The 26308-nt window shown below is 47.7% G+C and overlaps 2 protein-coding genes across 2 annotated transcripts in view; one reads left to right on the forward strand and one right to left on the reverse strand.

The window, feature by feature from the left end:
* Positions 1-26308, reverse strand: part of LOC125946810 (uncharacterized) — a 78690-nt gene that overhangs the window by 38063 nt on the left and 14319 nt on the right. The window lies entirely within an intron of this gene.
* The window catches only part of LOC119432252 (PH domain leucine-rich repeat-containing protein phosphatase 1-like), a 52256-nt gene continuing 30557 nt past the window's right edge, over positions 4610-26308 (forward strand). The window contains exon 1 of the mRNA XM_049670852.1: positions 4610-5196. Within this exon, the coding sequence (XP_049526809.1) occupies positions 4844-5196 (353 nt within the window). The 5' untranslated portion in view covers positions 4610-4843. The remainder of the gene's footprint in view (positions 5197-26308) is intronic.

Here is a 26308-nt window from a genome sequence, read left to right on the forward strand (position 1 = left end):
AAACCTACGTATTTAAGCAAACGTCACTGTATATTATGCGTCAAACAAGGCAAATAAACAGGTTGCGGAGTCGGAGATAGTAAACTTTGCGCACAGAAAGACAGAAGATCTAGGCAAGAACAAAACTATGATCGCAGAAATCGTGATATGTACTCGGGCCATGCAGCGGTCGCGACAGCACCATACAGGTAGAATAATAGAGGAATAATGCAGAAATGAGTACGAAAATGTGTAATTTAACTGCCTGCAGGCAGTTAAATTTTGGGTGCAAAATAATTGTTGCCGCTGTGCATGCACAGCGGCAACAATTATTCTGCACCCAAAATTAAAGGAGGGTTTTGCTTCGTTTCAAAAAAGAAATAAAATCAGGTAGCTAAAAAGGAAAGAAAAGGCCAAACGAAAGCCACAGATGATGCGGCAAGTTACTACCCAATATCCGAGTGTGTTTTTGGCAAACGCCGCGTGGGCCGGGCTTTGAATGAGCAAGGTCGGTCAAAATTGGTTATTGATGTCTTCCTAATTTCCGTATTCGCATGATAATTTTGATCATGACGCTAACTGCTAGAATAAAGGGCTAAAATTTCTGCGGCTTTAAAAGCTAACCAACAGTCATACGTTTTCATAATTACGAGCTTATGGACGTGAAGGAACAGAGCTTTTTACTTGCATTGATTTTTGCTGCTTTGCTATCTAAAGGACAAACTTCTCTCGGCGGGGAAGTTGAGCGAAGCGGTCAATGACTTCGGACACGTTGATGCCGACGTCTCTGTGGGTGTATAGAAGTACCAGTCTAACCATGCGTTCCACAGACATTGTAGAGCGCAAGTAGTTTTTTAGTAAACTCTTGTTAAAAAATATTCTCTCTGCGCTCGCAGTGGTCACTGGAAGGGTGACTAGAATCTGCAACAGTTTGTACACATTTACACAGAACCTGCAGTCGCAAAGGGAGAGGGCATCTATTCCGGTGGTAAAACCTAAAACAATCCCTCGATGCCGTTGGCAGCCTTGTTTAGGTACCTTGCACAAACAGTAGGCTGTTCGATTCCAGCGATGTCCGTCGTTTCGTCAGGAAGTATGGAGAAGCAGCCTGCTTTTGCAACTAGGCTTTCTTTGATAATTCCGGCACAGATTTCTATAATTTGGTTTTGTGCATCTGGGCTTAAATACGAGGCATTACTGGGGCAACTTTCCAAATGGTTCTTCAGATATGTATCTCCACAATCAGCTCGCAAGCGAAGAAGCGCTCTGAAAATACCTGTATTTTCAGCGCGGCCTATGCTTAAATCCATAGGGCCACTGTCCCTGTGGCCAACGAGAGCCAGACCTTGTAGCCCGCAAAAAGAATTTCCTCAATAATAGGCCATTTCCTTTCTCCTGTTTTCTCAAATTTTACTTTACCTGCCCTGGTCCAGCTGATCGATCACATTGGGCACGCGTCCTGAAAATGTTTGTAGAAAATTATCAGCTGCTAGCTCACAGTCACGGTAATATTTAGTATTTTCGTGTGTGTGGAAGATTGCGAGCGCGTGCTTTCATTTCTGGAACGGCTTGGACACGAGGGCTCCAGTGCACGCATGTTGGTCCAAGTTTATAACAGCATTAACCCCATAAAGTTCCAGAATTGAAAATCTTTTAAAGCACGCCTTTGGAAATGTCAGTGCACCTTTCGCGTCAAAAGTTTATGAGAACGTTACACTCATACAGTTTCGGAATTGAAATCCATGCGCTCCGTAGATTCCGCGGCCGCTGCGAGATGCCACAACGCGCCCACTCGCTATCGAAAAGCCCTTGAAAATTTGTGCTCGGATGGGGCTCCTTGCGTTACGTGACCCCAGGTGCCATGAAATCCACCCCAGGTGCCGCGAAATCCAGCCCGAGTACGCAATGTTCGTGCCGAAATGTCTTTCGAGCGTGAAAAAGACATTGTAGACAGAATACAGAATGATTGAACATAGCTCGCCTACACGAACGTTTCGCAGCCTATATGACACAAGGACACCTGAACAATGGAACATTCCGCACTCAAGAACGAATTATGGTCAACAAATGCTTCGACATACACTTCCGACTTTACTCAATAACCTCGCCTTACGAGAAATAGACCTTCTGTCCTTATGCAGCCTGCACAACTGCTTTCAGTCCAACTAATCCTTGTTGTTTAATGAGTTTGTTCATATGCAATACTGTATGACTTTCCCCCCCTTTATTTCCTTTAGTTCATGCTGCACTGAATATAGTTATGTTTTTTCCCCCTATTTTTCTTCCTGTTTTCGTATAATAAGACTTTCTTTATGTAGTCTATATTGCTCATGTATAAATTCAATATTTCCTTGTTAATGCAGACTACTTGTTTTTCTAATTGCTAAAGTGTATTACTACCTGTCTCGTATACACATTTTTTTTTTTTTTTTTTTTTGTAAATTGACACCTTCCCATCTGTTTACTCACATGTGAGCGCCCGACACCCTCTGTTGCCTTCGATGGGTTTTTGGGCTGGTCAAGTTCCCTGCGTGCAACTTTTTATCCAGAACCCCACCATGTAATTCTTTTCATGGAAAATAAAGTATTATTATTATTATTATTATTATTATTATTATTATTATTATTATTATTATTATTATTATTATTATATTATTATTATTATTATTATTATTATTCCCGGCGTCGGTGGCAGTTTTGGTCGGCGGTGCATGCCGGCACGAAAAAATTTCGGGGGGGGGGGGGGGCTGAAGCCCCATCAGCACCCCCCCCCCCCCCCCCCCCCCCTGGCTACGCGCCTGGACTATACGTCTTATGGTCGTATCTCGCACCGTTTAGTTTAATATTGTTTGTATTGTAATTTGAAGTTCAGCGCGCGCTGCAACGCCCTTCACTATATATATAGCTACTAAGACTATCCGCGCTAGATAAGGTACTGGGATTGCGAATTTATCACCAACGTTTTTCATTATAGCACCCATTTTTCGCCTACCAATCCATATACTACGTGCACCGCCCATTTTCCGGCCGTCTTAAGTTCACCTTGCGATTCCGTGTTCTTGCATAGACGAAAGATTGCGTCTTCTCGAGCCGGATTAAGCGCCTGGCGCTCTTATATGTACTTTTAACTATGGCAGAACTGGTGTATAAGTGCACCTTGCATGCAATTAGATGGTACCGAGTGTTGAACGTCTGTAAACACTTTTTTAAGCCTTTGACAAGGTACCACACAAACAGCTATTCCTTAAGCTCTCACACCTAAATCTTAACCCATTTGTCTTCGACTGGCTGTTAATATGAATTTAAAGGAGATGTCGGCACCATTATCGGCGCCAGCTAAAAGCACAGAAAAGTGATATACACTGGCGACAGTGAATTATCACGAACATTTGCGAGGTTCCATTCACAGAACAAAGTAAAAGGACACTAGGAGACATACACAGTTGCGTGAACAAGTGAAAGTGTACAAAAGAGTCTGAAAACAAACAATTAATTTCGGTTCATATCTACACAAGAATACACATAACACAAAATAACGCCAGACGTGAGCTACACACATACAAAATCCTATACGACTTGTGGTATTCAAAGCTTGTGTTTCCGGAAGGATCTGCTATAGCCCTCAATGAAGCTTCACGCCTTCTTCTCATATGTCTAAGAGAAACTGAACTACTCTACATGTAGGTGGTGGATACCCCAGTGACAATGAAAGATAGGTTCAGGCGGAGCAATTAATTGCCGCCCTCGATCACCAGGCTAAACTCACCTGTAGCTACAACACACCACCACCAGCACACATAAATAGAAAATGTAATAGTGGGGTCGACCACGATACGTTTAGTTAGAACCTAATATGTTTGTTTACTAAAGAGGTTTTAAATGCCACAAGTGCACTTTGATTTCAAATCAAAGCAGGTGTTTGCGCTGAGTCGACAGGATATCTGTCTCAGCAACAGGCGGGTTTCACTACGGGAAAGAGGGTTATTTATTGCATTTTCATTTTCGTGCGCCTGTTCTGCAGTAGAGTCCGCGGCAGTGTTTCCAGCAATATCGCAGTGTCCTGCAATCCACTCATACTCTATAGTGTGATTTTTTTGCAGTGGCTTTTGTGTGTTCCTCGGCGGTTCCATGTACCAAATGTGTATTTAAAATATCCTGTCTCTAAACAGATCTTTCGGTGTTTGCTGCAAACAATTTCTACCATGTATAGCGGCTAACCATGCCGATACGAACGTGCGAAAGGTCGCGCTTTCGCTGCGCAGCTCGCACACCTCACGTGCGAGCCCTTCAAGCGTGTGCCTCCGGTGTCGAGCCCGCGACCTTGTCCGGAGTGCCGGCGAACGGGATGCTCCCCGGTGATTCCCACGATGGCAGCGGAGAAATCTCGAGAACCGCAATCAAAATACGGCACGGTCGCTTGAGCGCGGGGGGAAACGGCGGCGGGCGCCCCGCCCTTTTGATGGAGCGTGGGTCCTTTCTTCTTGCGGCAGGTTCACTCGGCTTCATTCTGGGGCGTCTGGCAAGAAGGAGCAGCGAGCGCGAAGGCGCCTCCGCCATTGGCTGGCGAGGAGGTCCCGGAGGGGGGCCCTTTGTACGCGCGGGAGACCGTCCACCTTGAACGGGGTCTGCCTCGGCAGATGGTGCAGTCTTCCTCGGGAGTTCCGCTCGGTCACAGACGCCAGGTGCGCGCGCGGTCCTCCTCCTCCGCCGGAAGTGCAGCCAGCGTGACCGCGGTCGGAACCCTCCGGCAATGGCTCGCATGGGAACAGGCCGTGAACGCTGCTACTTCGTAGTGCTGCCACAATTCTGACGACGGACTGCCACTGGACTGCGGTCCCTCAAACTGAGCGCTGCCGGCCGCAGCATGACGGCCTCGTCGGAGTCGAACGAGTCCGAGACCGGCTCGGACACAGGATTCGAGACCGGCTCCGATCCCCCGTCGGTGGGCAACCGAGACACTCCGCGCACCTCACCGTCTCCCGAGGTGGTCAAAGAGGATGTGCCGCTCACCGGACAAGTGCTCGACCTGCGCCACCGAAACCTCGAGAGCCTCGTCGTACGCGGGGCCTTCTCGGAGACACTGGAGCGCCTCAACGTGGCCGACTGCGGGCTACGTAAGGCGCCTGAAAGCATTTGGGATGCCACCAGCCTTGTAGTGTTCAACGTGGCTTCCAACTTCCTTCAGGAGATCCCACCAGAAGTGTCCCGCCTGCACAGGTGAGCCTGTCTGCGTCTATACGTGTGTATACAGCCCGCTAATGCTCATCAGTGGAGAAATTTTGCCTCCAGACGGGATGTCATACTTTCAAACGGAGAAATCCGCCAGGGAAAGACGGTTCTCCTGTTGAAAGTTTGACAGCCGCATAACGCAGGTGCATTAGACATAATTCTTCCTGAAGTGTTTGAAAGCACAGACGAAGACATTTCTCCGCCCAACATCGCAGATAACCGGTGGCATGAGCACAACCCCACTTATCGTTAATGTTTCAACACGTAGAGCAAAGTTTGAATACAGTTTTGAAAGCGCCTGCTTGTCAGAACTTAAGCGATGTGTCGGCTGATGGTTCCTAGCGAAACATGAAGGAACCTTCTTCCGTTATTTATTTATTTTTATTTTCCGTTATATACTCCCGATTAGTGACCTTCCATTTTCAATAAAACACCTGTATAGCGTACTCACGCAAGAGCACTCGAAATAGTGCAATTACACGAGAGTACCCTGTCATGTCGATACCGAATAGGTGCCGAATTCGCAAAGCTTTTCGTTCGTAAATGCTGTTTGCCATCGGCCGACTTCGCTAATAATATGCATGTGATCACGATTGGCTAGCATCTTATCCTACGACTAATTTTAGCGCAAGAACATTTCTGTGAATACGGGCCCTGGTCACTAAAGCTTATGCGGACTCTGATTCAAGTGCAGGCGACCCAAGATTGCGGCGATGACACACGAACTACAGACAGTGGAAACGAAAGTATGCGCATTAGTTAGTCCTAAATTGACGCGTTTCTTTCCGTGAGCACTATATATATATATATATATATATATATATATATATATATATATATATATATATATATATAGTGGTACAACCTAAATGACTGCATGAATGTGTCCTTCAGTTATATTGTGTTCATAGTAAACTTCTCGTATCGCGGCACACACTGCCCTTTTCGCCCGCTTGCAGCATCATTGAAATGTTTTCCAAGTAACTCGCCTCGTTTTTGTCTGTTTTGAACTATCAGTGTTTTTTTTTTTTTTTTTTTTTTTTTTTTTTTGTGTTACCGGTTGTGGCAGCGGATATGTGGGTTCTCTCTTTGCTCGGAAGCAAATTACAGCACCGACTTTAAATGATCATAGTCTACTATTTATCCTTGTATTTAGTCGGTGGCTTTTAAATATGGCTCTTGGAGAACATGATGGGCTTTAAAACCATTCGAAATTATTTAAAACGCCGCCGTTATACGCATCCTGCTTTTCTTTTTTTTTTTTTTTTTTTTTGCCTGTCTGCGGCTTTTTTGGCGAAGTACATGGGCGGCACTTCTGCTACGCTTACCTTTTTACTAGTTCATAATCCTCTCAGTGCTCGTGTCCACCACTGTATTTTATTCGCCGTTCCTTTGTTATATTATCCCTCTCTCTCAGTTTACATTTAAGAGCCTATAACGTGTGTGGTCTGTGCGTTTTCTTATACGTCATCGCCATCTCCCGAAAACACACATAAGATGGCTTCACTGCCTCGTGGATGTGTGCTGTAGAACACTCGAGTGGTGCGAGAGTGCGGCGCCAGGCATGCTACATAGTTTCTTCTTTCTTCTTTCTGGGGTTTTACGTGCCAAAACCAGTTCTGATTATGAGGCACGCCGTAGTGGAGGGCTCCGGATTAATTTTGACCACCTGGGGTTCTTTAACGTGCATTACAACGCAAGCACACGGGCGTTTTTGCATTTCGCCTCCATCGAAATGCGGCCGCCGCGGCCGGGATTCGATCCCGCTATCTCGTGATCAGCAGCGCAACTTGCGCCTTAGCTGACTGAGCCACCGCGACGGGTGCTACATAGTTTGTGAGTCAATACCTATATATGCGGAAGCGCAGCCGATGGGTATTTCGAGGAATGCAGGTAATCGATCTCAGCAACTCCTGCCAGAGGTTGTTTCCTTTGCTCCTATAAGTGCGCTATTTTAACGTTCAACACTAGATTGACGCACTGCACTCGTATCATCACAGTGAAGATCGCCATATTACCACAATGGCGGTGCACAACCAAACGCGTGTGACACCGCACATGAAATTACGTAGAGGAACTTCGAAAGAGCCCCTCAAAAATATTTTTGGTGTTCAAGAGCTGCGGAGCTTCTTGTAGTTGGGGCTCGAATGGTTTGTCAAATAATTCCAAATCTGTTCAAACAGCGACGCACTTGCAACGTCCCAGGCCACGGCTATTTGTGGATGCGTCGTTGTCTCGACACTGTAGTCACGGTTTGCACACCACCGTATCACTAGACACGCAGAAAGACAGCACGTGGACTGGAAGGGGAGCGCTGCGACTTGGTGCTTCCAACCAGTGGCGCAAAGCCAGACATGTTATTTTCGGGGAAAGGGGGGAGCACGCACTTGATCGGGGATGGAAGGGAGGGCCGAGGGGAGTCTGGGAGACAAGCCCGGAGGAAACAGTGTAGCAAATGAGCGAACTTACGTGCGATGAAATAAAGCGGAAGAGTGATGAAAAGCGCTTAAATATTTCAGTTTACAGGGGAGAACTCGCTGTGAAGACAGATCTTGTCTGTACACCACTAACGTCCAAGACGTAAAATCCCGCCTTAGCATTTGCCTTCACGGATATGAAGAACGCGCGCCGGCCATACCACCGCATAACGAATGCAACATCGCCATCTCAGGAGCTCGGGCCTTCGCGGACAGGTTATGCAAAACAAGCTTTGAAACTGAGCATTCGCGAGGTCATCGCGATACAGAGGGAGGGCCGCACAAATGGGACCATAACTTGCGAACGTACGACAGGAAGCCCGGCGAGGTCGCTGAACAGAGCTACTAAACTTTTGTCTCGCGACTGTCTCCCGCGCCTGCAGTGTGTGCAGTAGTGACTCTGCTGATCATAATGCGGATCATTCACGTTCTGCAGACCAGGCTTAACTTCGCTTCTTAAGGGCTATTCAAATTTCCTCAACACTCGAGGCACGCTTCTAGCGCGCCGAGTCACGGTGCGAACCGCCCCCGTGCAGCGTCTTTGGCTACGGTTCACAGGCGGCGGAGAGGCACAGTTTGCGGTGCCCCTCCTGAAGAGCCGTGAACGTTTACGAACTCGCTCAGCGTGCACCCCTCTTTGCGCCGGGAACCGAGGGAAAGCAAACAGAGAGGAGGAGAAAATCGAGCGATAAAAAGAACGCATACGCCGATGCGGGAGGCGAAGACCGGGGGAATGAGCGAGGTTAAAAAAAGGAATTGTGCTGCGCAGGTAAAAATGACCTTCAAATTGCTTCCAGAAGAGCGCAGCGCACGCATGTGTGTGTCTGTAAAGAAGGGGGGGTGAAGTGGAGAGACGCGCGCTGTGCGTACACGTACAAACTCGCGTACACCGGCGTGCGCCGTAGCGCGTAATGGACTCTCGCGGGCCGCGGACACGCGGCGGGTCTCCGCGCGGCCGAGCCGCCGGGCTGTGTGGTCACGCACGGCGCAGCAGGATTCACGGTTCGCGGCGGCAGCGGCCGGCGACAACTGCAGCAGCAGCAGCACCGCGCTGTGCTTCTTCTAGTGCTTCTCTTTCCCCTGTCCCCGACTTCCTCTGCGGGCTCTTATTCTCCCTTCATGTTTTGTTTTGGCGCTTTCCGTGCTTCTTTTCCCCTCTGCCCCTTCTCCGCTTTGGAAATAGAAAAGTCACGACGATGATGACGACAACTGCTATGCCCAGTGTGCCGCCGGCGTGCAACACCGGGCGGATGCGAAGGGACGCCGCTGCTCGGTTCCAAGCTTCGAGCCGTAAATAATCACTTTGGGGCCCCTTCGGCCGCTTGAATTAGGCGCACTGCCCGGCAGCAACGACGGAAACGCGGCACTAGAAGCCAGCTCTTCCGCCAAGCACGGCGGTCCCGCGGAGAAGATCATTGCGCTCGCCACAACCCGTACGCCTCCTCGCCGGTGGCGGAGAATAATAACAGAAACAGAAAGGGAGGGAGGATACCCAGAGGCGAAAACGGCCGAATGCACGCTGCATTTGCTGGTACTATTTGCACGCGCCGTAGCCTCTGGCTGAAAAATGCTCGTGAACTTTAGTCAGCCTCTTTCACCACGAAGCGTAGTGTAGTATATATATATATATATATATATATATATATATATATATATATATTATTTCTTTATAGTATAACACTGATATATAACTACGTTATCATTGGTATTTGCTGTCTCAAAGAAGTGGCTTTCGAGTTCGTTATCATTAGTTCCCTCGCTCGTTTTTTGTTTGTTTGTTTTAGGGATCGGGACGCGTTGGTCTGTCGACAACTGCATGTGTACTGCAACACCGTTGAAACGATACAGGAAGTAGCGAATCTTTGAGGTTGAAAGAAGTGCGTTCGCGAACAACACGTAATAAAGCGTAAAGTCCTCCGTCTGCCTAGTAGATTCTGTAATTTTTTTTTTTCGTTGTACTGTAGTTAAATTAACGGCACAACCTACAACAAAGTAGCGTAGCCAAAAAAGTTGCAAATGCAGGGACAACGATGCGCTACCACGCAAGATAAAAAAAGAAAGAAAAAAAAAAACGACTGTTAATACTTCCAGCGTGACATGCAGCGAACCTTATTTCCGCTACCACGAGCCGTTACTGGAATGCAGCAGACGGTGCGAACAATGTACTTCCGGCGGTTGAACAACGATCACTGCGGCCCAACCATGTTGTCTTCCGCCAGCGCCCCGCGAAACGCTCGAAAAGTCGAATTCGATGAAGTTGAGTGTATGGTTGTCGCTTGCGCACTCCTGTTTGAGAATGGCCATGAGCCAGGTCGGCGAAGTCCTAATGACTGAAATGACCTATTTTGGTCAAAATTGTGTTCGTGGAAAGACAAGAAACGTAACCCGCTGAAATTTCCACGTGCAAATGAGACATGAGTGTTACAATGACGAAGAGGCAAGCAGCGAAGCGGTGCAAAAGAAGCTTAATAAAAATAAAAAAGGAAAGAAGAGACACTCGCGCGTGCAGAAGCGGTACGTAGTAGTCGAAGAAAAACATTCATAATATATGTAAATATGTGTTCAACATATCAGAGAGTTCATTTACCTTTGATGAAAGCTATCTTGTGCTGTCTGCCAAATGGATGGATGTAAAAATTTAATTAAAGTCCTGAGGATACGCGACTCGCCCCGGCATCGGGGCTCCTTGATAGCGGAGAGCCACTGGCAGTTTTAAAATATTTGGCGCAGCTAAAGAAAACGCCCATATTATATAGGGCAACTGCTATAGAAGCTGGGACTGTATAGTATACCGCAAACGTCAAAGAATGCGCACGGATTCGGTGATTTTTACATGAGAAGAGAGGGTGTACAATTATTTCTTGTAATACAGTTACCCAAGGTATACGTTATGCGCGGGCACGACAGTTTCCCGCTTTCTGTCCTATAGCTGGCGAGATGAATGCATGAGCAACCAGCGCTGAAACTTCGCGTGCCAACGGAAGCGCCGTAACACACATCCTATATATCGAGCGGTGTTTTCAGGAGCATATATGCTGCTATTTCGCGTCATCAATTTCACCGCTCATCTTGAGGTATACATGCGTCCAGATTGTGGCCTGACTGGGAACCGGCGTACTATAGAACGTATGCGAGCATGCGCTTCTCCAACGCGCAATGGGTATGGCCAGAGCTTGGCTGGGCGCATATAGAGCTAAAGCGTATGTTGATAAAGGCGCGCGTCTGTGAGCATCCGAATGTCGTACCATTTTCGTGGCCTCCCTATCGGATGGTGTCAGCGTTGTCACCAGTGTCAATAGCGCCGGTGTCGAATTTTTTGTACCTGCGAGAAGTCTCTTAGAAGTCAGAGCAAAGAAAGAAAGAAATAAAGTAGGCGGCGAGTAGCGACAGTGCTACGCCTCGCTAACGTTACTCTGCAGGCACTATACTATAGAAACAGTTAAACGCTTCGCATACGTAATGCCTTGGAAGAAACAGTAACGTACGTACTTGGCTGCCAGATATTTTCCAGCACCCGCGCAGATGTGTGCTCCTGTGTCAAACATGCACGAACTTCTGCACGCTGTGAATATTTCACACCATAACGTTCGAAAATGTCCTGAGAGAGCAAGAAGTCTGAAATTAAAATTTTAAGCTAAATATTATTCCACTTCTTTCTTTATTTATTTCAACGCAGAAGGTTTTCTGCATTCCTGACTGATTTCGAATACAATTTTCAATACGAATCGAGCACTTAATATGAATTATCAGTCTTGCAACTAATTTCCATTACCATTTCGGAATATTTCCACCATCGCCCAAAGAAAGCAAACAGCCCCCAAGAGCGCCCACGTTCGGTCGATGGTTATAGAGATCGTATAAGATATATCCGCTTTCGAGGTACCATTGTTATCATTCCTGTAACTTAGCTCTGCTCGCGAAGAAGTTTCTTAAAGATGTTGCATTATAGTGTTCTAAGTTAAAATCAACAGACGCGTGATGCTTATCGCAAAAACCATACGCTAAAAGTATGCTTGTGACCTCTCATAATGTCCCTTGCACGCCTTCAGATATTAACGTGATATTCATTCCTTTCTCCAGCCTTTCCGCACATCACCATTTAAAGTTATTTCAACTTTTTTTTTCTTCTTTTTTTTTTACATTTGACATTTCCAGGGCAATGGATAAAGTCTGCTTGATAACCTCTGCCACTTCTTCAACATGGGTCATGCAAAACTACCATGTAAAGTTGGATAGTAAAAATGCAAGGAACGAAAAAAAAAATGAAAAGAAAAACGGTATGAAAGTCAAGACCGCGCCGTACGACCCTTGAAGGCCAGTTCGTGAACAAGGCCAAAACTCGTTGCGTTGCGTTTGGTTTGCTGACTGCGTTCGCTTGTAACGAGGAGTCCATGGTCAAAACACAACGGAACGCGCGCCCTTCGTTTCCCACGCGAAGGTACACTGGCCAAGTGACCAGCTACCTCCTGCCTAAGTAATTGTGGGCAAACCTGCGGAAGCTGCCAGAGAGCGTAGAAGACAGGCCCCATATCCGCCAACGCTGACATCCGCAGTCTGCGCTAACTCGATCGAGTTTCGGGACCACTCAGAGAATCAGCTGCAGAGTGTGCCTACACTCAGATCGGTGACTCAGGCTTACGAATGTGGTCGCCCTCTCACGATAGCACCGTCCACGGCATGCAACAGCTTGCTCGCCAGTGCACGCAACTACAGCGAAACTTCATGCAAGTATACGTGTTTACAACGCTGGCTGTATATATTTATATACGCTCGCGATCAGCTAAAAGGCTTGGCCGCTGGCCTCGCAACCGCAAGCTGGCTTCGGGAGCGGGTGTCCCTGTCTTTCCTCTCGCAAAGCCCTGTTTGATTAAAAGCCCGCAAGGCCGAGCCTCCATTTCTAATTTGTGCGCGCTCCGTAAGGGCGGGGAAGATAAAAGAAAAACAGCAAAAGCGGAAAAGGAAATAGACGCACGCTGCTGTGCACAGGGCGTTCACTCATTACCGATACATTTTCCTCGACTGTTTGCGAGTGCGCTTTGTCTCGGCACCGGTAATTCGGCTCCCATACGTACCGCTTCCATGCGAACCCCTCACAATGGCGGCTTCGCATCTATCTCGTGCGCGAGTACGGCTGCACGCGGAGGCGGATATCGCAGAGCGTCGCCGCGCAATTGTTCTGCGCCCGAAGGCGAAACTGGGGCTCCTTGTGAAACTGCTCAGTGAGAACTCGAACGATCACCGCGGCCTGCACTGGAAGGCGGGCGAGGTGTGTCCGTTGAACGGCCAAGTCGGCATCGGCTTTCCGCGCCGACGCGACGGATAGCGGAGCAAGTGGGAGATGAAGTTCTCACTTCCTCATTAATTCGGCGTCCGAGAGCTTCACTGTAACACTTTCTTCGGAGCTTGCTGGCGAGTACGGGTTGTTCTGGGTAACATGCAACACGCGTTGGTGCTGCAGAGATTGGGCCGCCTTGCGGGATTGCCAGCGCTATATGGTGACGCCCTAAGGATGCCTGTATCTAGTTGGCCTCGTAATATGCTGACTCAACACAGAACCAATTGAGAACAGCGAACTAAACCCTTCGTTGCTCGGAATCCGCCCTCCTAATTGTTAATATTATTACCATTTCTCTAGCTACTGCTTTAATTTGTTGATTTTATTCATACGAACTGAATGCAGATGTTGGCAATTTGGTGATATGTCACGCGGGCTTTGGGGGCGATTTACCTTCTGGTCTTTTTCTATTGTGCGTGTGCGCGCGCTAACATAGCATTTTGCTGCGTATCTTTCATAAATTTCTAATATTGGTCGTTTAATGATAAGAAATTTTGGCGACTGGTTGCGTCGAAAAGCGCCGGGCACCACAGCGTCTGACTGATCGCCTGTTCTCGCCACAACCAGCGTCAAAATAGTTAACAATGATAACGAAAATGTTATACATTTGCGAGAAATCTGAAAGAAATACATCTGAAAGAAAATCTGCTAAACTCAGTACGGTCACTTAAAGGTTTAAGGCTGTACAATGACGAGACGATATCCAGGCATTTATGCAACCAGATATCGCTACATAGTTACCGCTACACAGTTAAAGGAATACGGACACAAAAGTTGGCGGGTGGTTTTTTGCGTCGGAACAAAAGTTGAACTATTGAAAAAAAGAACGATAAACGAAGCCGCCAAGGGCCAACAACCCTTGGCCGAAGCCTAGGCGGGGTCTAGGCCCACCCCACCAAATCGCAGGGCACTCAATAAAGTTATTTGAATGAATGAATGAATGAATGAACTTTTTTTTTTCGATTTTCTGTTGCACCTTGCCTGCAAGCGGCCGCCGGTAGAAGCTGAAATTTGACGTCATAACACCCACCCGCGGCCAAGGTCGGCCACAGCTGTCACAGTGTTTCCAGGGGTGTCGGTCCCTTGCAGCGTTTGTTTAACCCCTTTCGGCGATCTTCGCACGTTGTCCGTCTGAAACACTATCCCCGCAGGTGGTGCGTCTTACATAAGGCTTCCCGCGGTCGACGCGTTCGTCGCGGCGGAAGGAAATGCCCAGACATTGCTGTTATAACAGCATCGTCGGTCGTGACACGTCGTCGCACACGTTTCCCAGAGACGAGAAGGTGCGTAAACTTTGGGTACCTGCCTATTAGAGAGCTTTAGCTTGTCCGGTAATCGGGTAAACGCGGGGGTACGTTGGGGCGTTCGGGCGGAACCGTAAACGTGAGCGGCCTGTATGGTGCTGCGACCTGGTGGCGCAGAGCTCAAACAGACAAAGACAGCTAATATTGCAGTATCCAAGTGTATTATACTTCGCTGCTGGTGTAAATCTTCGGCAGCAACACGATTACGCTACTGCCGAAAATGTACACCAGGAAATGAGCCATAATTCTTGCATAAGTGTCTGGTGCAGAGCGAAATCTTCACGCTACGGTTCGCGAAAACCTGACCGGCACTTCCTCGGCCGCCTGCTCTTCGTCGCTTGACGTGGAAGGCTCGTAACCGTGAGAGGTAATATTTCTTGCCAAGCTGGAATGGTCCTCGTCTTCAGACGTGTACTCATCGCTGGTTAAGGCACCAGAACTCGAATCTATGTTCGCGATGGCGGCGTCGGCGCGCTTCGAATGACCGCGGCCGGCCGGCTGGCTATCCGACGAGGGTGTCGTGACGTCACGCCTTCCAACTCTCGCGGGTCGGGCGGCGAGGCGCGCGCTCACAAAAACGCCAAAAATAAAGCCATCGGCTGAAAAACGAGCTAAGTGACTACTTCTTTTCGGTGTAATCACACACTGAGGGTGTGTGATTTCGTGTGATTTCAGCATTTTCGTAAAATTTTCAGATTTTGTGTCCCTATCCCTTTCAGCTAAGCTGTTTTTTTATTATTATTAACTGCGACAATATAAGAAGTTAGGCTATTGAAGAACCCGTTATAACAAAATTGTAGCTAAACACACAAATATTAAAAACAATGCACGAGAGAACAGTATAAATAAAATAAAAAAGAAATAATGAAAAACTTTCACAATCGCACAAAGTGAAACTCCCTCATTACACTCTATAGATGTACGAAGGTCATGATAAGAACTGTAAATCTACACATGCATAATGCAGAGTCATCGTATGATCTAGCAGTAGCTAAATTGGTAGACTGATTCAGTTAGCATTCCAGGAATGTATATAGCTAAATTTCTGGAATACTATATATAAATGAACCAAACTCACGTCGAGAAGAGCATTTGAAGGAGTGCGAAAACAAAACACATCTTTAGCGACGCCGTTTTCAAATTCTCGCATTAGCTTCCGATGACGACGTGGATATTGACATTATCTCCTCCGGGATAGTTAAGAGCTCATTAATAAAAGCAGATTAAATTGGGAATGGAGGGGGGGGGGGGATTTCTAAAGTAACCGAAGTGGCAACTTCTGGGGACTTTCCATGGAGGAAAACGTTCGGAATACTAGGAAATGAAACTGGCCTTCATTTTATGCACTAATATTCCAATGTTTTGCGCCGAACTATTGCAAACAGGTTTTTTTTTTAATAACAACACATTACCAGACAAACTGACTTAGTTATTCTCGTTAGTGTCCTTTTAAACACCCATACACCAAACGCGCACTCACGCATGTTCACATGTGCGCGTACTTCATGTGTGTGACACCCTTCCCCTACATGATTCAGCCTGGAGAGTGTTAGCCAGCGCCACTCATGGCCACGGCCGCGGATGTGGAACATCCTTCTGACCGATGGCGTCACGGTGACGCCATCGCTTACGGCTAGCGCTTGTTGTGTCCCGGTTTTTCGTATGTGTCTGTTTATGCTTCAATACCATGAATATAAAACAACTAACCAAGCTGCCCAGCCTCCTGACGGGATGCCTTAGGCTGGTGCCAACGTTTCGACAAGGGGACACATTATGTCAGGAAAAAAATTTTTTTTTCAACTTGGTAGGTTATATAGCAAATATTTATGAGTTATATGGACAAATTCATTATGGGCGACCTCCTTAAAATTTGATATTTCGGACAACTTCATATTGTCATAAAAAAAAGAAACTTATTCATTTGTTCCCACCACAGAAAACCACACGATAGCTAGCCCGCGCGCTGTGCCAGTACAGCTGTTTTCAAATGTGTACAAACATAGCAAGCACCAGTCTTTGTCTCGTACGGCACCCCCGTTGAAAATACAGAGCATCGATTAAGCCACAGGCAGCCTGGCGTGACGCTTGGTTTAAATTACTTAGACGCCCTTTGTACACCCACAATAAGAGTTCTTACGGGTTAGTTTAGCGCTGCGCGAGCTGGTTAAGGTAGCGGTGCCAAGTGGAGCAGCAAGATTTCCACATTAGGAGCCGAGCGTTGAAGACGGTAGCGCCAATAGAAAGGAACAGACACGGTCAGTAAAATTGTATTCGACGGGGATCATTTCCACGCACCATTCGGTGACTCTCCTGACGCAAAGAGGGACTAAAAACAAAAACGAACTAAGAGAAACACATACATACATACATACATACATACATACATACATACATACATACATACATACATACATACATACATACATACATACATACATACATACATACATACATACATACATACATACATACATACATACATACATACATACATACATACATACATACATACATACATACATACATACATACATACATACATACATACATACATACATACATACATACATACATACATACATACATACATACATACATACATACATACATACATACATACATACATACATACATACATACATACATACATACATACATACATACATACATACATACATACATACATACATACATACATACATACATACATACATACATACATACATACATACATACATACATACATACATACATACATACATACATACATACATACATACATACATACATACATACATACATACATACGAGAGACAGAGAGAGAGCTGTAATATCATAACAGGGTGCACCTGTATGCCTGTATCTCACCCGAAAGTAAAAGGCGTCTTCAGTAGCGCGCGGCACAGAGCGAGCGTTGCCCTATATGGTCCGGGTACATCTCGCAGTTAAATGCAAGCTTCTCGACGGAGGATTAAAGGACGCTTGAAAGTAATCTTTGACGCCTTGAAGTATCTGCAAGTACAATTTATTTTATCTGAGTCCTATTGTTCACTGCGTTGGCATACAACACAGTCGAACCTTAAATAGCCCCATATTGCCACCCTCAGCACCACCAGGGGAAATGCTGTGAGTGCCACGCAAGAGCTGCCAAGACACCGCCACTTTTCGGAAATAGCATCATAGTGCATATGCGTGCATATGCATAATGAAGTCATTTAATTGTTTTCAAGCCTTTGCAGAGGAAAATGCCCTGCATTCACCGCAAATGTTTACATCAAACTGCCCAACCTATGCGCTCACTTCGTGCTCATTACATATGAAATGCATCAATAGCTTCAGGTATTCTCTTGAACCCGTTGCCCTATTTTCTCTGAAAGTAAAACGGGTATATAGTTAGAGATCAAACTGGCATTAAAAATGAGACAGTGAACTGCTGCACAGACATTTTAATGTTGAAACCCGGCACAAAGAGGATATGTCCAAATCAGCGTGTCAGGGAGACCGAATATGAACACGAAAATTGAAGAAACGTTATACTGCCTATAAAGTCGTTGGCGAAAATACGCTCACCTACCAAAATCAGCGTGGACTTCGTCTGTGTTTTCGATTATAGCGGTAACTCAGTTTCCTCAGCAAATGAGTAATCGTTGACTTATGGTCGCAAGTCAATTTCTTTTCTTTTTTCCGTTTTCTTTTTTTTTTTTCATGAAGCGTGCCATACGGCATAGTTATTTATTGAAACAAAAGCGTGGAGGCCCTTCTCATGCCCTTTGTTCGCATAGTCTATATATGCAACTACACGTAAACAGACAATCTATGCATAAGATTGGACTCAGTGTTCGTTGGGCGCCGATTCTCTGGGAGTGTTCTACAACACTCCCAGAGAATCGGCGCAAAAAAAAAATAATAATAATAAAGAAGAAGAAGCAAGAAAGAAAAAAAAAGAAAGAAGATCGAAACCGCAAGCTACAATTTCTCTCTATAAAGGGGCAAGGTCTTACGCATTCCCTCGTCCTGTTTCGTTGTCCCCTAGGAATGCATGGCCAGCAGCGCGTACCCGGATCATTGAACGGCTTGAGAAGCAAAATCTACAGACACTCGAAACAAGGCGCCATTGATCTTGGCTTTCAGTAAACTATGCCATTCGATCAGTGCTGCATGCTGGGTCAAAAACAAACACAGCGTTTGAGATAGTTAAACCTGCCTTGTACGCTAGGCACATAACGTCGCAGACCATCTTTATATCTCTTTGCCGTGTCTTTTTTTTTTTTTTTTTTTTCAGTAGTGGCCGCATTACAGTCGGGTAAGTGAGTGAAGGTCGTAGAAAGCGCTGGGAGAGCAACGACCGCCTCCATCCGTATGCGTCATAATCGTTCTTTCACTGCTGTCGCCAGAGGAATACAGAAGCGGACACAAACGTCGCAATGCTCGTTCTGAACTCGGTGTAAAGCTGCGTGCAACCGTTCTGGCAGCTGCCGCGGAACGCCGAGGTGTGTTCGGAGCACCGCACTGCAGCCAATGGGTCGCCGCAAGCACTGCGCTTGCATTCGTGGTGAGAGCGCTTTGTACGACGGCGTGGGGCGCCTTGAGAAACGTGGCCTGCTTCGAGTGCGTGCGTCGTGTTCCGTCGACTTGGCGCGTGCGTGGCCGGCTAGACAGTAGTCGCTCGACGCCAGCAGCACGGCGTCGCGGCTCATCCGTGGCTCAGCGCAATTTGCCGCCTGACCTCGATGCTGCTTAGCTGGACGCGGCCTGCCGGCCACGCTGGCTGTCGGAGCGCTGTACGTTTCGGCTGTGCAACATAACGACCCCGCAGGGGTCCCAGTCCGTGTCGCAAGTAGTCCGCGAGGCTCTCTTTCGCAAAACGAGATCACCCGCCCCTTCCTCGCTATGTCCGAGCTGTCCAGTCGCACACTGTTCTCGACGCCTTTGTTTCAGGTCGCGCCGCAATTTGCCTCTATAAAAACACGCTCTCCGCGCGAGAACGAGTGGTTAGCCGAAAGTCTCTGTGAGCACGGGACCGCACGACTCTCTTTTCGTTGGAGCACGGCTACTCGTGCGCGTGGAGAGAGTCCGCACCTGCACTGCTGTACGTTTGAAACGGTCGCGGCAACGCCGGCGAGCGTGCGAGCCATATGCACCGCCTTCCTACCAGCGGAGGCAGCGATTCATTCGGACTGCCAAACAAAAGGCACCGCCGAGGCGTTCGTGATCGAGCCGCACCTTCGCCGCCGCCCCTGCGGGTATTGCGTATTCAACCGGTGTCCTGGTGCACGCTGCACCGTTAGCGCGCGCCGCGACACCCGCCCGCACCACTACTTCCCGCGCACTGCGCACGCCGCATCCCGTTTTCCCAGTGGCTCGCGGCAGCTGGCGTGCTTCGGTTTAGCAAAATGAGCGAACAAACAGCTGCCATGCATGCGTATGCACACGAGCACTGACTGACCCTGATGCGTTCGCTGGGGCGTTTTCTCTCTCGCGGACGCGCCGCGCCGCCGCAACTCTAAAATAGCCCAGGCAGCGCTCGTCCTTCCCTGGCCTCGTCGCTGCGGGGCATTGTTCGCGCGTAGCGAAGCAGCCGCCGCCGTGCCGGTGCTGCAGATGGAGACAAATGTTCAACAGGCGCGCCAGATCCGCGTGCTTGATACGCGCGGCGATCAGTGTCGTGAGCGCGCGCGCGGCCATTCACGCTCCCGTTTGCTGCACCGCCTCCGGCCGTCTTCTGCATCGTCCGCGCTATCCTCGTGGAGCTCCAGAAGCGCGCGCTTTTCTGCTTGCCACATTAGAACTGCACGAGTTGTGTGACGCACACACACACACACACACCTCTTCTGACGGAAAAGAGAGCGCGCGAAAGAGCTCTTCGATGGATTTTTTTTTTTTTTGTCTTTCTCTCCATATAGTTGGCATGGGCGTCGAGCCGTCATGCTGGACGCTTATTTTCCTGCGCCTGACACTGCGCCCACGCGCGCGCGTGCGTGTTTACGAATACGGCAGCTGTCGATTCCGTAGAAGCCGACGTCTTCTCCTAGCTCTTTCTTTATGTGGATAGCAATCGGGAGGAGCGCTCGCCGGTCATCATTTCGCGTTGCTCGTGGCTCCTGCATATGTGTTTAGCGTGTCACGAATGCACTGCCGAAGGCTGCGATGCATATGCGCTCCTCCACCTAAGAGACCGTGACGGCATCTGCCTGCCTGATGAAGTGCCTAGAGGGGACGGCGTTGCCTCATTTTCGCACCTTGAGGGTCATGAGCTCCTATAGTAGAGAACCGCACACTGGTGTGACCCTTCTATACTATACAGGGCTTTCAAAGTATTCACCCTTTCGACCAAAACAGTCGAAGCAGTCGCTATAGTACGCGAGGTCATATTCCACATACTCCGCACCATACAAGGCCTTCATACAAGGCCATACAAGACCTATACGGTATCTAGTGACAAACCATCGAAAGTAGTTTGTAGCGATGCAGTGACATCAGCGCGCGTAAAAAAAAAAAAAAAAAAAAAAAAAAAAAAAAAAAGAGCGTCGCATTCATTTTAGTGCCCTTCACTATACGGCTTACTCCACATCCCAAGTGAACACTTATGGGCCTTGGCATGTAAAATATAAATTATTATCAGTTACAAATGTGAATTTCACTGATAACACCGCGCGCTTTGCGGCAACATTCCTACCGATGTTGCCTTCTGTAATTCCACAGCACATTTTAATTCGCTTACTGCTGTAGAGTCGTGTCTCTTCCTATTGGCACTCCAGGGAAGCACTGTTGACGTCGCAGGCGGAATTGTACCATCAAACACAGCGAAACGACATAATGTTTTTCACAATCTGAACATCGCTTGATCCCTGCTGTTCCCAAAGTGCATTGGCAGTATCACGAAATAAACCGTCTTAATCCGACCGGTCATCAAAGTTGGGGAAATGCTAGCAGCTGTTGTCTTGAACACGTCGGAAAACCCCCGAATCTCGACATCTGTACGGTGATTGTTTTTTTCCTGTTGCTATTCATGCCTGTTCTCAGTGAGCCCACTCCAACCCGCCGCGGTACGCCCAGTGGTTCGAGGTCGTGGGTTCGGTCCCGGCGGCAGCGGCCACATTCCGATCAGTGCGGAATGCAAAAACGCTCGTGTACGGTGCATTGGGTGCAGGTTAAAGAACCCAATCTTGTCAATATTAATCCAGAGCTCCCCACTACAGCATGCCTCATAATCAGATCGTGGTTTTGGCACGTAAGATCGGAGAATTTATTTATTTATTTATTAGCTGCAGAAGTTACGCTAATAAAGAAAAATTGCAATTGGTCTGATCCCCCTCCGCTGAGGAACGTACACTATACATGTATATGACAGCTAAATAAACGATTGGTGGATGCAGTCGCACGCAGCTGTGGTTGCAGTCGCACTCCATGTGTGAAATGGCGGTTAGAAGGACATCGCCGCGCAGACGTCTGGCGATACGAGCGGAGCGCAACGCTTCGCCACGCGATACTTCCGTTGAGCATATATGCAAAGTGCCTTTTACCAAGGTCGAGTTTAGAATGGAGACCGCTTCGTTGGAGAGCCTTCTGAAGCCCAGAGGCCATGCACTGGACGCTTCAAACGAAAAACAAGAAGGAAAAAAAAAAAGGGGGGGGGGGGGAGGAGAAAGAGAAAAAGCAACTAAAGAACTAATTTGCAAAACAGTAGTTAATGAACACGCTGATCTGCTTTCCTGCAGATTTTGTTAATTGCTGACTCGCCTGGAATGACGAACGCTACGGTAAATTGAACCTGAGCGGTTTCCACGACTTCCTCGCACAGGCGGACACTGCCATGGCTTCAATGATACGGCGGCGGTGATAAGCTCAGTTCGGAAAATGCGTTCTAGGCAGTGGCGCGCGTCCGCGGACGCGGAGATAGCCCGCTTCCGCCGCTCGATTCTTAATGGGAAGCGTGACGACGGTAGTCTGTAAGTACGCACGCACGCACGCACGTATAAAGCGCTGTTGTTACGCAGACGTACGCACTGACGTACATGTGCACGTATAGTACACGTCAGTCCGTATTATACCGGTCCGTAATGAAACGCGAACAATGCGAAACGGAACTTGGTCCACTTCGCGTTTCTACGTTCACTCATGTGCGCGCAACATGGCGTGATTCGAGCTTCGACGCGGAGGGTCGTGCCTGTAATGCGCGTTGTTCGGCAATCGACGTTTGCCCACTAATGTCACATCACGCGCCCGGGTAATAACGCTCAGGAATCGCTCGCGTTTCGCTTTGTCCGCGCGCGTTTCAGTCGATCCTGCGCAGTAGTAGACACGTTTCTTACGGTGCACGCACATACGCACGTCCCGCGAGCAGCACACGACTCCTCCGATAAAGTTTCGCGCGCGCTCCTCCACGCACACGTGGATGTGTTTTGTACGCACGGAGCGCGCAGCCCGCGCGCGCGGGAGGCGTCGCCGGCGCGCGCGAGCTTCCCGAGTTCGAGCGGGTTGCGCGTGACCGGTTCCCGCGCGGCGCGCCCCGCCGCCAAGTGGGTCAGCGCCGACCGGGACCCCCGTCGGACGCCGCGCGGCGCCAAGGCATCCGAGGAAGCGGCAGCCGAACAAAGAGCAATCGCCGCGCACGTGGACGGATATCTTGCACAAAGCGCGGGCGCGTTTGTGATCGGATTTGCGGCAGTTCGCGCGCCGCTTTTCATCGACGCCATTGTCGCCGAACGGCGTTGACAGGCGAAGAGAACAAAAAACCAGAAACGGTCTCGTCAAACTACAAGACTTATGTCGGAGCAGTCGAGTACTCTGTAAAAGAAACACGAACCGAGCGCATTGGCCAGTGGTCCTCGTGTGTGATTTGTTGATGAGTCCTGTTCTCTATGCGCTCAGTGATGCCTGCATATAATGTATCTGTTCACCACGAATAAACACTATGGTTGCTAGTCAGCGTTTGTGTGCGTCGTCTTCCGTTGGCATTTTCTTAAGCGCTCTTTGGCGAGGCAAAAATTAGGGCTCTGCTAAGCGCTTTAGTCAAGCACAACCAATGGACCCATCAATGTCTAGCCACATTTTACAGCTTGCCCAACAAGACATTTCAGAGTTCATGTTGAAATTTACAGACCATGAAAGCGTTTGGTCTTGCGCAGACTCAAAAACACAAAGCGCCGAATTCTCAAGCTTTTTGTTCTTAAGTGCTCTTTGCCATTGCTTGGCCACGGTCGCTAATGATATGTTAGCGATTGGCTGGCATCGAATCTTATGAACAGTTCAGTTCTAGCCTAAGAACGCTTTTGTGAATACGGGCCAATGCTCGCAAGTTGACGCTCGTTTAGATCTACACTCTTCGAGCACCGATAAATCGATAAGCTATATACTCGATACACACACTACTGAACGTGTTGAGTGGTAGGAAGTGAAATATTTTCCATTAAAATTGTAGCGCGCGTCAGTAAACGCTTCAGATCACCGTCTTCTGAGCATTACACAATCCCGGAAGCTGACAATCTTGAATAAATTTCTCGCATAAAGTCTAGATGCCAACTTATTGATATATTCTTCTTTAGTTTTTGGCTCCCATGAAAGTGGGAACATAGAAAAGAAAAAAAAAGAAGAAGAAACAGCACTATCGCACTGCTTTTTCTTTCCTCCGGGTTCGAATAGACAAGTCATTAACAAAAGAATTCGACCCGAAACAAACAGCAATAACTCTAGCATTCACGCATGCGTATATGCAGGAAAATACCGGTCGAACTAGCCTATTTTTCATATTTTGGGTCTATAGATTGTCATATGCAACCTACAAATAATTTGTTTCAATTCGTCTCTGGCATTCTTCTCTAGCTAATAGTTTTTTATAGTGTGATCTACCTTAACTTAATTGTACGTTTGTTAGTCAGCCGTGTGTTAGCGCGTTATAGTTATTAACATTATATTGCCGCAGTAACACCAGCCACCGAAGGGGAACAAACAAGGCCAGGTCAACTTATACGCACACCCGTGAGCAAAAGTATACGGGCCAGGGATTGCGCGACGAGGTCGATTTTTTTCAACTGCCTGCGAATGCAACTTGAAATTGAGGACTGCAATCCAAACTTGGCATTGCCAACTCTCCAGTTTACTCGTCAACTTTAGCTTACGTATGTTAATTACGAAGAAATTCAGTTTTTTCGGCGACCCTGTGGTTCGTATACTTTTGCTCACGGCTGCAAGTATTGAAGCGAACTGACACACGAACAATAACCGTGTGTCCCAGCTAACGCTAGCAAAGCTGCCAGCCCCCCTGTTTAGGCATTCTTGTTTAGGCATCATGAGTGTGGCTCGGCGGCAGTCTTTCACAGTGAAAGAGAAACTGAAGATCGTAGCCGCTGCTGAAGAAATCGGCAACAGAGCTGCTGTGAGATGGTTCCGAAGAAAATTACGACTTTTAGAGAGGCGATGAAGCCTCAGATGGCTTGCAGTAGTGAATCGGACGACAGCACTGACAACGTTGCGGCGGTCGTTTTGAAATAAATTTGTTTTGAAAACGAAATGATGACTGGCCGTAGTTGTAACTTCCTAGCCCTCATTTTTTTTTTTCGGATAAGCGTGCGGGTTATACGCGAGGTTATTTTTTTTTTTTTTCTTTTTCGTGGAGTTCAAAGTTAGGGGTGCGGGTTATATGCAAGGGCGGGTTATACGCGCGAAAATGCGGTAATTACAGTGATGCGTACCTCTCCTTCACATTTTCGTAGAAGCTCCTTTTCCCGCATAGCATGAGCGTCGCTTGGGCAATCATAATTTCCAGAATCCACATTAAATTATTTAGCGCGCTGAAGTTGGTGAGGCACACGCTTCGTATACATGTATTTCGGATTTTCTTTGCTTCCAGTGATTTTCCGCAAAATCACAATTTTCATTTTTTTTTAATTTTCGGCTACCGCTTTTTTTTTCGGTGCTTCCTTGAATATTCGCAATAACTGTTCAAGAGCTTTTTGACCAATTGCTTCTGCTTTGCCTCCGCTAAAGACATCAACAATTCACCAACACTTTGATCAATTGCAGTATATGTCGCAACACGCCCTCTTCTTGAAATAAATATACAGAGCATATGAACACTGAAAATGAGCAGGCACATTTTGTGCGGTTAGGAGATCTTAAAACACTGGTAATAAGTCATTCTTTTGGGGTGCGTCACAAAAGGCCAGGCGTTTGGGCCGAACATTAATCGGCCGTATCGCAAGGCTGCATCTGTGCAAAGACAACAGTGCGTGAGGGTTAAGAGAGAGAGAGAGAGAGAGAGATCATGGTCTTCCATTAGTTTCATTGCGCACATATTAACCGCCCGTGTTTTAAGTAATGACGCTGAACAGCCATTTTCAATCCTCCAGCTAATGAAAGAGACCTCAAAATTCTGAACAAGCTTGGCAGTCCCCCTCACAGTGGCCCACAAAATACGTTACCGCGGCGTTAAATGAACGCCGAAGGATGGGGATGCGCGGATTCGTATTCGCGAGGAACGCGGCCTCAAATGGGCAAGACAAAGAAAACTGGGTTATTAACGGAAGCCGCTGCAACGAGTACGTGTAGCCTCTGGCGAAAGGGTCACTAGCGTGGAAATGTGCTGGCTCAGAGATAGGGCCAGGAGAGCTTTCGGACTGAAATAAAATCCACGCCCTGAATGCGTGGCGACGTTGGGCCTTATTTCTTTTTCCCTTCCCTTCTTCCAGATCAAGGAAACGAGTGCTTCCGTCCTTCTACTTTTTAATCCCCCCTCCACCGGAATACATCGAACCCTAACCTCGTGCTCTGTGCTCTGTAGCAAAGCGACGTAGCCCCCGAACCACCGCGGTGTAAAAAACTAATCTTCGGTTCACCCATTGGAGCCTAACCTTCCGGCTCTACTATACATATAAGTCGGCAGCAGGAAAACCACACGTTTGTCTTCACAGATGCATCAACGACAGATGTCAGTTCGACTGCTGCATTTTTCATCCCAGCATGTGTAGTAAGGAAAAGCTACGGTC

Source organism: Dermacentor silvarum, chromosome 1 (assembly GCF_013339745.2).
Source record: "Dermacentor silvarum isolate Dsil-2018 chromosome 1, BIME_Dsil_1.4, whole genome shotgun sequence".
Taxonomy (NCBI): domain Eukaryota; kingdom Metazoa; phylum Arthropoda; class Arachnida; order Ixodida; family Ixodidae; genus Dermacentor; species Dermacentor silvarum.